We start from the raw sequence: 12,320 nt of genomic DNA, 5'->3' as shown, positions 1-12,320 counted from the left end.
GAATGCAATATTCCTGCTTCTTGGCAGGGGATTGGACTGGATGGCCCATGAGGTCTCTTCTAACTCTATGATTTTATGACTACAAGAGGCCTGTCACTCCCAGCTGCCACCAACATTTTTCAGCCCAAACATTTTAAAAGCCAGAAATGTAGAGTACAGGGATTGGTGAATTTTTTAGGTTAATCCAAGACAGACAGCTTTCACCTTTTGCCACTCTATTCAGCAAAGTGAATGGTTCATTTTGAGAAAGTACAGTTCTCACATTGACTCTTGGAGTAGTTGCTCCAGGTTTTTTTGGGGGGAGGGGTTGGGTTTTTTCAATTAAATGTATAGACTTGTACATGAGTGTAGAGGTTAGGTTGAATCCCCTTCTGGTATTTAAAACCAGCAGCGTGCTTGGGTTGTCACACTAAGTTGTGGTTGAATCATCCTCCCATCTGGTTTTCCTCATTGCATTGTGTTGTAATGTGCCAAGAAAGATGTGATACATCCTATCTTTGGAATGGGAAAGTTCTCTTTTTCACATATTACATCAGGAATAAATTATGAGAAGCAGATCTTTTATCAAACTGCTTTCAACTCCCTTGTGGGGGGAAAAAAACTATTTTCAGCTCGGAGGAACATTTCTGCTTAGGTACAATTCCTGGCCTACAAAGTGCTTCGAGGCCAATTCTTGTGGGATTTAAACTAGAGATCTGGGACGCTAGTTAAATCCTGGCAGTTCTCTGATAATAAGCGAGGGCATCTCCACAGGCGCTGTGCTTCTTACCTGTGGTGTGTTCAAGATAAGGTTCCCTCTGGAATGGTATCTGGGACAGTTACATTTCTGACTCATCGGCACTTGTAATTAAACTTGGTAATTATATTCACTGTGCAGCTCGGAGTGTTGCAAATGATCTTCTCCCTTTTCTTTTTCTCTTTTGCGCATTTCATTTCTTTGTCACCATCTGCTGTGGAATGGCTGTTTTTTCTTGCAGTGCACACTTAACATTGCCATCTGGGCAATATTATTTGTCCCGATAATTGCAAGAATGTGTGAAGAAGCAAAACGAAAATGCTACTACATGCCGGCAGCATGTCTGCTAAATGAGATCCAGCCCACTTGTGAGCCACAGAACATGCACGGAGCTTGACATTATGAAATGTCTATTTTAATAGCCTCTCTTGCTAATTGGTCTCTGCTCTGCATCAAAAAATAGCTCCCTGCTTGACTCTGTCCCATGGGGAGGGCCTGGAACTATCCAAGGCTTTTTGAGAGGGATAAATATCTGAAGCGTGAGCATTCTCGTACTGTGGCTATCTTCAATCTTCCATGATCACGTTCAAACTCATGAGTTTCTGTTTCTAAAAATGGATTTTTGATTGGCTATAGCACTACAGTGTTGTATAGAAAGAAACCTTCCTATGCAGCAGATGTTTTTACCCCCCCCCCCCCAATCCTCCAAAACCATGACATGTACACAACCTAGACCAGCGTTTCTCAAGCTGGGGGTTGGGACCCCTAGGGGGGGTCGCAAGGGGATGTCAAAGGGGTCACCAAGGGCCATTAGAAAACACAGTATTTTCTGTTGGTCATGGGAGTTCTGTGTTGGAAGTCTGGCCCTATTCTATCATTAGTGGGGTTCAGAATGCCCTATTGTATCATTAGTGGGGTTCAGTTTCTATACATCCCAGAAACTACAACTCCCAAATGTCAAGGTCTATTTCCCCTAAACTCCACCAGTGTTCACATTTGGGCATATTGAGTATTCATGCCAAGTTTGGTCCAGATCCATCATTGTTTGAGTCCATAGTGCTCTCTGGATGTAGATGAACTACAACTCCAAAACTCAAGCTCAATGCCCATCAAATCGTTCCAGTATTTTCTGTTGGTCATGGGAGTTCAGTGTACCAAGCTTGGTTCAATTCCATTATTGGTGGAGTTCAGAATATTCATTGATTGTAGGTTAACTATAAATCCCAGCAACTCCAAGATAACAAAATAAATGCCCCCCCCCCCCCAACCCCACCAGGTCCATCATAGATACTGGTGACTGGTGTTCCAATCACAACAAGTACCCTTGCAGGGCCTTGCTTGCCTTCCTTCCATTGAGGCCCCATGGAGCCCATCTGCACCTCAAGCGAGGCTCCAAAAGAAGCTCAGTCCAACTGCATCAGCTGTAGTTCTGCAGGGTCCATGTCATCTCTGAAAGCTCTAGCCTTCAGACAGCAGGCACATGACAGAGGACTACTTAGCAGCAATCAGTCTCCTTCATTCCCATGGCTATGAAAAGGGTGGATTTTTAGTAATACCCAATTAGTATTTTAAGTTGAATCCTGAAAGATATGTGTGCCAACTTTGGTCCAGATCCATCAACCCATGTAAGAGCGTTTGCGGAACAAACAAACAAACTTTAAGCATATGTGTGTGAGAGAGCGAGGTTTCAGCTTTGCGGAAACTGGATTAAAAAGATATCTCATCGAAGAGATTTCAGTTGGGATGTTAGACAAAACAAAGACTTTGCCTTTGCCCTTGTGAACTTAAGTCACTGGTCTTTTCTCAAATGGTTTCAATTTGACACGTTCAGTGGCTTGGAACTTGTGGCCTCCTGTGTACCTGCATGAACAAGAAATCTTTCTGCATGCATCAAGTGCATCTGAATGTCATCCAGGGAAGCTGGCTAAGTGCATCACTAAGACACTTCTTATAAAAAATGCATAAGGTGCTTATAAAGGCAATTACCTTTCCACAAGGCAGCGAAAGGACAGTACGTGACCCAGTGAGCTAATGAAAAACTTTGAAAGGAGACCAGTTCAGTCCTTTCTGCAAGTAGACCAGAGGCATCTTTCCTTTCCAGGCACATATGTGGTCCCAATTATGTGGTCCAAAAAACCAATAAAAATGGCTTTAAAACAAAGTACTAAGAACAGGAAATAGCCCATCCCATCACGAACCTGACCCTTCCAGCAGCCAGGAACTGTCTCTTCTCTCTCTTATGACTTTGAAAATCACAAGCTAAGGGAATGAGCTATGGCACAAAGTGTCTGTTAAATTAAAACAATGGACACGAAAAGAGTGTAAGATATTAAGCATATACTATGATGTAATCTATGATGTATACTATCATGTACGAAGAAAGCGCAAATGCTGGGCTGCAGTTAAACATTAAAAAAAACCCAAGATTATGGTAACAAGAATTATTAACAACTGGGAAATAGAGGGAGGAAACGTGGAGGCAGTGCCAGACTTTGTATTTCTAGGTGCAAAGATTACTGCAGACGCAGACTGCAGCCAGGAGACGCTTACTTCTTGGGAGGAGAGCAATGTCCAATCTTGCTAAAATGGTGAAGAGCAGAGACATCATACTGGCAACGAATATCCGCATAGTTAAAGCAATGGTATTCCCCATAGGCACCTACTGATGTGAGAGCTGGACCATAGGGAAGGCTGAGCAAAGGAAAATAGATGCTTTTGAACTGTGGTGTTGGAGGAAAGCGCTGAGAGTGTCTTGGACTGCGAGAAGATCCAACCAGTCCATACTTCAGGAAATAAAGCCTGACTGCTCATTGGAGGGAAGGATATTAGAGGCAAAGATGAAGTACTTTGGCCACATCATGAGAAGAAAGGAAAGCTTAGAGAAGACAATGATGCTGGGGAAAATGGAAGGCAAAAGGAAGAGGGGCCGACCAAGGGCAAGATGGATGGATGGCATCCTTGAAGTGACTGGATTGACCTTGAAGGAGCTGGGGGTGGTGATGGCGTGGGCTGGTCCATGACGTCACGAAGAGTCGGAAACGACTGAACGAATGAACAACAATAATAATGATGTAATCTCACTTTAAAACTTTTGTCCAGTCATGCAATAATTAGGCCACATTCAATCAAAATACAGTACTAACTACAGGTTCTCTAAACCAGTTAACAGCCTGGTATGGTACCCTAGTTATAGTGATAGGACAAGCATCTCATTCAATAGTAAAGAATTAGTGGTAATAGTAAGGAATTAGTGGTAATGAAAATACTTGACTCTGATATGTTTTGGGAGAGAAATCATCGTAAACATTGAACCTTCAAAAATTCTAGATGTGCCATCATATACCACTTCATTGTTTTTCCAGAAGGTAGATGAAGAAGGACTTAGTAAAGGCACAATCACCAGCTGTTCCAGTGAGTTGGGGAAAAAGTGAAACATCTAAAGTTTTGTGTCAAGTAGCAAAGATAGACAGAAAGACAGACAGACATATAGAGGTACAGTATGAGAAATAGAAAAATAAACAGAAAACTAGGGATATATGCATATCGGTATCCCAAGCCAAGAAGAACAAAAGAGGGGACTTTTCAGTAATTGGAAGAAAGAATAAAGAAATGATGGACCTACTGATCAGTGGAATTAATAACAGATGACAACACTAGGGAATTCTGTAGTCAACTCATAACAGATATGGCTCATACACAGTTAGAAATTGTAGTTCAGGATTGATGAAGAGTGTATTAAGAAATTCCTAGCTGTCATAAATAAATGTATGTAATTGGAGTCATCCTGAGGTATGGCCTAGTCTTCAGAAAAGAGTACTATGAAGACTGGCCCATGGGTGAGGGCAAAAACATCTCTGTTTTAGAAGGTAGGACTAGATCTAATGGATTTACACTTGAATATTGAACACAAGGGGAAACTTATGGTGAGAACAATTTAACAATGGAGCAATTTGAAATAAAACTCCCTTCACTTGAAGTCTTCAAACAAGACTGGAAAGCTGTCTATTAGAGACGCTTCAATTCTGGATCCTATATATCAAACGAAGAGTGGGCCTGTGTGATCTAAGAAGGAATTTTCCAGCTATACAATTATATGAGATTTTCTGTTTTAGTCCAAACATGGCTCCTTACCTCCCATCCTCTGATCAAACTGAGAAAACCCAGCTCATGAGATTGGATTTTAAGGAGATTTTGTTTTTTAAAAAAACACGCACACACGAGACTGTCAGATTATTGTGTTATTAAAAATGCAGAAAAGAGAAGGATTGCTTTTGAGTTAGATTATAATATTTCTGCCATATTGCGGTTTAGCCACTTTGTTCCACATAGGCATTAGAACTCTTCCCTCGGATGCTTTTTCTAGGAAGACCATGGGATCAGCATCACTTCCAGGCTGGAAACAGTGTGGCAGCCATGGTTCTCTTTGGGAACTGAAGATGCTTCTCACAGGCATCAGTGATGATGCTGAGAGACAGTTGTTCCAGACATGCCAGGATCCTTAGAGGAACAAAAATGTCAAGTTGCCCTGAAGGGATTGAAATGTGAATCATATAATAGGATAGAACAGATGGCATGGGAGGATCTAGACATAGTGACATGGATAATTTGATGGAGGCTTAGTCTAATGAAGGAATTATAGCATGCGGTTAAACTAGAAGCCAAGCCCTCTGATGAACAGCTTAGGAAGCTTGATATGTTTTGCCTGGAGAAGAAAAGGTTAATAAATGACATGATAGCCATGTTTAAATATATGAAAGGATGCCATATTGAAGATGAAGCAAGCTTGATATTTGCTGCTCCAGAGACACAGAGCAATGGACTTAGAAAAGAATCTAGTTAAACATTAGGAAGCCTGTCTTGGTGGTTAGAGATGTTCAGCAGTAGAATATGAGAATATGTTGCCTTAGAATCTGGTGGAGTCTCCTTCTCTGGAGGTTTTTAAACAGAGGCTGGATGGAGTGCTTTGATTGTGAATTCCTACATGGCAGGGATTAGATTGGAGGGCTCATGGGTCTCGTCCAACTCTATGATTCTATATTGCTGTGATTCTAGATGTATCTAAAACTTCTCAGTGGGGACAAATTAATGCTCCCAATTTACTAACTAATTACTCCAGTGACCTTTGTGTCTTTACTTTTTGCAGCATGTGATCCACCAGACGTTGTGACTCCCATCTTCCAGCAACCAGTCATGGACACTGAAACTATACCCACACAAGAACCCTCCCTCACAGTTAATGAGCAGGTATGTACCACTCCAATGATGGCACAGTGGAGCCTTGGGTAGGGTTTCCTAAAAGTGGTTTGCACTAGGAATGTTGTATGTATTCACAAAGACCTCCATTTGCTACACCTTTCTGCAAGAGATCTATTGCAGATAGATCCATCTCTCACTCTCGGTCAATGATTCTCAACCTATGGGTCCCCAGATGTTTTGGCCTGCAACTCCCAAAAATCCCAGCCGGTTTATCAGCTGTTAGGATTTCTGGGAGTTGAAGGCCAAAACATCTGGGGACCCACAGGTTGAGAACCACTTCTTTAGATATGTATGCATATTTGAATACATGCACACATTACTGTTGTTGCTGTGTGACTTCAAGCTGACTCTAACTTCAAGGGACCATATTGTATAGTTTTCAGAGAAATATTTATCCCAAGATTTGCCATTACCTTCCTCTTTGCCATGTCTAAGGTCACCTAGTTGAATTTGAACCCTGGAATTCTAGCCCAACACCCAAAGTCATTAACCCACACTGGGCACCTCTCTTTCTCAATCTCTTAGCACACTCAGATGCACACATAGTGCAGCCTTGCAAAACCTCCTGCCTGTTACATTAGTGTCTCAGATCACCCCTGGCTAACATGACCATGGACCAGTAGAATGACTGTAGTATAGGTGTAATATGTTCACTCCTGGATGTTCCTGTAGTAGTAGTAGTAGTAGTAGTAGTAGTAGTAAATAATAATAGTAGTAGTAGTAGTAGTAGTAGTAGTAATAATAATAATAATGTTTATTAATACACCTTCTTTTCTCCACCAGGAGACTGTAACTAGTCTGGCTGTATTTTAAACTAATTAAAGTTTCCAAATTTCGTACAAGGGTAGCCCAGTGTAAAGCAAATTGCTAAAGTTCAAGCTTGAGGTCATCAGTGCATGCTCTACTATCTTTAGGTCCTCCGACTCTAAGAGGTGGTACAACTCGTATATCAGCTTCAGCTTGTAATAAGGACTCTTGACTGTCACATCTACCTAGGCTGACATTTGGAGAGAGGGATCCAGGAGCAGTCCCAAGCTGCGAACACAGTCTTTCATGGAGAGTGTAATGCCATCCAGAACTGGTTGATACATCTCCATTCGCAGATTAGAACTCTTGATGGCAAGCACCCCTATCTTGACTGGATTCAGTATCAGTTTTTCTCATCCAGCCCATTACCTTCTCTAGGCATTCATTCAGAGAAGACAAGTTACTCTTAGCTAAAGCTATTTTTGAAAGCATGGAAATATATTTGGCATCAGTGTACTGACAACATCTCGCCCCATGCCTTCAGATTACCTTTCCCAGCTCCTTTTTTGATGAGTAGGTATCCCCAAGCACTAGCATCTGGAACCTACCTGAGCGGTATAACCAGAGCCATTGCAACACAGTGCCTTCAATTCCCAAACCCCCAATGTGTTCCAGAAGGATGCCATGATCATACTGAGAGATCTAGAAGTATTAACAGGGACATAATCCCCCTGTCAGTGTTAAGACTAAGATCATCTACTAAAGCGACTAGTCTCAGCTCTATCCTGCTCTGAAGCCAGTTTGAAATGGATCAAGGAAGTGTGTGTCATCCAATACTACCTGGAGCTGGAGTTGAATTGCTTTCTCAATCACCTTGCCCAAAAAGAAAGATTGGAGACTAGTCTGTAATCGTTAAGGTCCAGGGGATCCAAGGAGGGAATTTTAAGCCATGGTCTAACTGCTGTTTATTTTAAGCAAATTGGAAAGTTCACCACCCTGAGAGATGCATTAATAATTTGTTATATTTGAGATTGAATTGCATCTCCTCCCTCAACAACCAGCCAAACGTGGCAGCGATCAAGAAAGCAGGCTGTCTTCCTTTCTTGCCCCAGCAGCTTTTCCACATTGAAACCGATCTAGTGTAATCCCATTCACAGAGTTGCTGGACACCTCGTTGTTGACTTCTGCTCCAATGACAACATCTGTCGGCTCTTGTATGAGAGATTTTGTATGTGAAATGGTTATTAAAGGCATCACAGTGAGCTACTGAAAGTTCTAGCAATGGATTCAACATAAATTGTACCTACTCTGAATAGCTCAGCTGGATGTGAAGATGCAGTACATGCAGAAAAGAAAGCTTTCTTCACTGAACATATTGCCACCTTATAGGAACAAAGATATCCTCTATATCATGTCTTGTCGAGTTTTCTGCAAACTGCGCTCTCGTTGCCCAATATCAAATACATCAAGGTACTCTTGAGCTGTGTTTCCCATTTATAGATCTAATTCAGATAATATATAATTATGCCCTGATTTATTATAATTGGGGTCTTTATAGTGCTATGACTGGCCACTATGCATCTTCAGTTACCATCACATATGAAGTTGTTCAGTTTGGTCAATCAGACTACTGTTCAATGTAACCATTTTGACTGGCAATAACCCACCAGGGTTTAAAGAGGGGAGGCTGTCCCTGTCTACTGAGTGATATCAGAAACTGAAACAGAATCTGCAAAGCATGTACAGTTGGTCCTCTGAATCCATGGATTCTACATTCATGGTCCCAACCATCCTCAGCTTGAAAGCAAATTTAGAAAAGCAAATTTTGATTTTGTCATTCTATGTAAGGCACACCATTTTACTACATTGTTGTATAGAATGGAACTTGAGCATCTGTGGATTTTGGAACCAAACCCCAGAAGATACCAAACCCTAGTGGATACTCAGGTATTGTCCATCAGTTCATGGTCCAGAACACTATAGCTGCTTCTCCCAGTTCTTTGTGTTGATTCTGTTTGCTACACTCTTAATATTTTGCTATCTTTCCTCAGGTGATTGTGATGTCACGTCATGAGACAATTCGGGTGCTGGAAGTGGGTGTGGATGCTCCACTGCCTGCAGACGATGAAGGAAAAACTATGAAAACAACATCAGCAGCTGAAGGAGAGGATAATAAAAGTTGCCCTGCAGAACCCAATGGTACAGGAAGGGAAGGGGCAGAGCAAAACTCAGAAAAAGTTTGCGGGGAATCAGAGCGTAAGTAGCACTTCCTTATTGTTGCATTTGTTTTGTTTTCTTCATTCATGCTCTTTACCCCCCCCCCCCCCCAAAAAAAAACCATACTGGAAAATACACAGTACAAGTAATAGACAACCTATACTAAGAAACAATAGATAGATAGATATCTCATATCTATCTATCTAATCTTAGGAATAGGTCAACTAGAGTGGCCCATCAGCTTCTTGAATGTCCCCTTGCTGAAAAGGTGCATTCTGTATTCTGTCTTCTCTTGCGATACTGAAAGATTAAGACAGATGAGCTAGCATGGTGTAGTGGATGAGCAATGAATGACAATTCAGGAGACCAGGGTTCAAATCCCTGCTTAGCCATGGAAACCCAAGAGTGACATTGTGCAAGTCACACTTGCTCAGTCTTACAGGAAGACAAAACCAACCTCTTTCTGAACAAATCTTGCCATGAAAACCTTGTGATAGGTTCATTTCAGTGTTACCATAAGTCTGAAACTACTTGAAGTGGCAACAAGGTTCCTCTGGTCTCCAGTTTGCACTGGGGACCCAATTGCCTTAGAGCAGTTGTTCTTAACCTGTGGGTCGTCAGATGTTTTGGCCTTCAACTCCCAGAAATCCTAACAGCTGGTAAACTGGCTGGGATTTCTGGGAGTTGTAGGCAGAAACACCTGGGGACCCACAGGTTGAGAACCCTTCCTTAGAACCTCCACCACAAGTCTTTGAAGGTCACATCCTCACCAAATGATATTCAGTATGGACTTCCTCACACATGTCTGCCTGTCTCCTGGTTAGTATCTGTGTCCCTCTCATATCCACTACAGCAGTGTCAAACTTGTGGCCCTCCAAGTGTTTTGGACTTCAGCTCCTTGAAATCCTGGCTATTGGACAACTTGCTAGAACTTCTGGGAGTTGGAGGTCCAAACATCTAGATGGCCACACATTTGACAACCCTGCGCTACAGATGATGCTTCTCTACAAGTGACTTTGGTGTACCAATAACCACACATGATGCTGTTCTTCCATATTTTCCATTTTAATATATTTTTGGTAATAAAGTGATAGGTGCAAGGAGGAATAGTGGGAAAATACAGCAATATTACAAGTGGTTGCAAAACCTATGTGCATTCTTGTCAGTGGCAGTTCATAAGCAAGTGGTCAAAGCAGAACAACCTGGGACATGTGCAGAAGGCTAGAAGGAAAAATCCAAGACTTGTGCTAAGAATTAGTCTAAATACTCCAACTGGAGAAAAGCAGGGAGCTGTAAATGTTATATAAAAAGAAGTGGGTGGGGATGCTTTCTGCCTGGTCATTGGACTACCTCATTAGGTAGATTCCATGTAAAGCAGAGCTGGGCACTTGGCCCTCCTAGATTGCAATTCCCAGCATTCTTTTTTGTGGTATATGCTGGCTTGGGCTGAGAGATGTTCAATATGAAATAGACATTCTAGAGTGGCATTTCCTTGTACAGGCTTGCTAATAAGCATTAGGAAGACAACTCGTGCAACTTCTGTAGTCATGTGTCTTTTAGGACAAAATATACCACATGAACAGGTAACATTTCAAATGGAGAGCTGTAAAAAGAACACTGATTTTATGAAATCTTGGGAAGGAGATGTACAGTCCTCCAGATACTGTTGGACTGCAACTAACCAGTATATCTAATGGTGAGGAGTATAGTTTAGCAACATCTGGAAAGCAACCAATTTCTCACTCCTGCCCTGCAAAATTGAGGAAGGTAAGCTAGTTTCCATCTTTCCTCAGAGCACTTTCAAGCCCTTTTCCACTACAAAGAAATGATCTTCTCAGAAAAGGGGCTGGATGAAGCACGTAATCCTTTCTATACATGTTTTGCTTGCTGACATTACACTTTTGTGGCTCTTCCTTCCAGGAAGGAATTGGCTGTCAGGTTGTGCCTTGAGTCATATATCTAGACTTCACTCAATGGGATTTATTTAAAAGGACATCCTGTGGATTACATCTGGATAGATAAACAATGTGACTTGCTTCTTCCTTCTCAAGGTGAAGTGAAAACATTGCCCGAAGTAGCACCTGCTCCCATCCCTGGCATGCTCCCCTTCAACCAAGTGACAAACCAGCAAACACAAACTCTAACTCCCGTCACGGTGCAAGCCGCACCACAGGTAACTATCCTAAAGTTCCCTGTTGGGTATGTGGGAGGTGTCTTATTGGCTGGTGAATGGATGAAATAGTGCATTCAATTTCTGCAGTGGGGTGGAAACATCCAGCAGTTCCCTTTGGGGGGGGGGGCATATTTATGTTGAAGCAGAATTGCAGTTTGAGAACAGATACCCAAGCCTGGGTGCATCTGTACTGCAGAATTAATGCAGTTTGACACTACTTTAACTGTCATGGTTCTACTGTATGGGAACATGGGAATTGTACTATGATGAGGCACCGGATCTCTTGGGCAGAGAAGGCTAAAGACCTTTTAAAACAACAAGATGCCTTGTTAGAGGTCATTGAGTTCTCAACTATGTTCCCCTTTACAACTAACCATACTTTGCAGAAATCAAATGCACTCTTCCAGTGCTCTTTATTGGGAATTTATTTTTTGTGGACTGCTTTGGGATATTATCTATACACTTGTGAAGGTACACTTTATGTGTTGGGTATACTCTGTGTGTTAGTTATTCCATGGTAAGTAAAGGACTCACCATGGAATAGCTTGCTAAGAAAATGAGAAACTTCAGCTCAGTTCATAAAACTTGACTGGGATTTATTATAAGAATAGTAACTTCCTACATCTTTGCAATGAACACCATGATGTCGAACCCCAATCCTAGGAAAATGGAAGGAGATCTTGGAACCTTTCTGCACCATCAGTGGATGAGTAAATGGATATTGGTTGTTGCTTTAGATACACACAGCATCCCCTCAAAGTTGTTCTTGTGTTATGTCGTGTGTTATGTCATGTGTCTTCCAGCATTTCATCTGCATTATTTTCAACCTGGCGAGGGATACAGGGTAATTCCTTCTAACAATTGAGTACTCATTCCTTGTTGTGCAAAAGATCCAGAAGAGCTTAAAGCCACAAACTAAAAGTAGTGGTGGTTAGTAGGTAGTCTGTTTCTGAGATCTTCTCCATGTCTGTCCAGTTTTGTCGAGATAGTCGGGAGAACAGTCTGGTTCTTTGTGCCGCCCACAGCTTAGGAACAAGAGGAATGCACCAATCCAGTGTAATTTTAGAAAATTGTCAGTGGGCTGGATAGTCTCTTCCAGTTCTATGGGAAAATATTCAGTAGTGCCACTGAAATTTATTCCCTGGGAAAAAATGCCATGTGAATATAACATTTTACAGTTGGTAATGTGCA

At 41.8% G+C, this 12,320-nt stretch overlaps 1 protein-coding gene across 3 annotated transcripts in view; it reads left to right on the top strand.

The window, feature by feature from the left end:
* Positions 1 to 12,320, top strand: part of POU6F1 (POU class 6 homeobox 1) — a 56,482-nt gene that overhangs the window by 26,995 nt on the left and 17,167 nt on the right. For 2 of the 3 annotated variants that reach the window (XM_060762808.2, XM_067464286.1), the window contains exons 2-4: positions 5,880 to 5,980; positions 8,791 to 8,995; positions 11,008 to 11,129. In XM_060762808.2, the coding sequence (XP_060618791.2) occupies positions 5,927 to 5,980; positions 8,791 to 8,995; positions 11,008 to 11,129 (381 nt within the window). In that variant the 5' untranslated portion in view covers positions 5,880 to 5,926. Of the gene's footprint in view, positions 1 to 5,391; positions 5,453 to 5,879; positions 5,981 to 8,790; positions 8,996 to 11,007; positions 11,130 to 12,320 lie in introns of those variants that run through there. The other variant, XM_060762807.2, reaches the window with a different exon arrangement.

This window comes from Anolis sagrei, chromosome 2, assembly GCF_037176765.1.
Source record: "Anolis sagrei isolate rAnoSag1 chromosome 2, rAnoSag1.mat, whole genome shotgun sequence".
In the NCBI taxonomy this organism is placed as follows: Eukaryota; Metazoa; Chordata; class Lepidosauria; order Squamata; family Dactyloidae; genus Anolis; species Anolis sagrei.
Note: the sequence above shows the minus strand (reverse complement) of the source record. Positions and strands in the feature narration are given on the sequence as shown.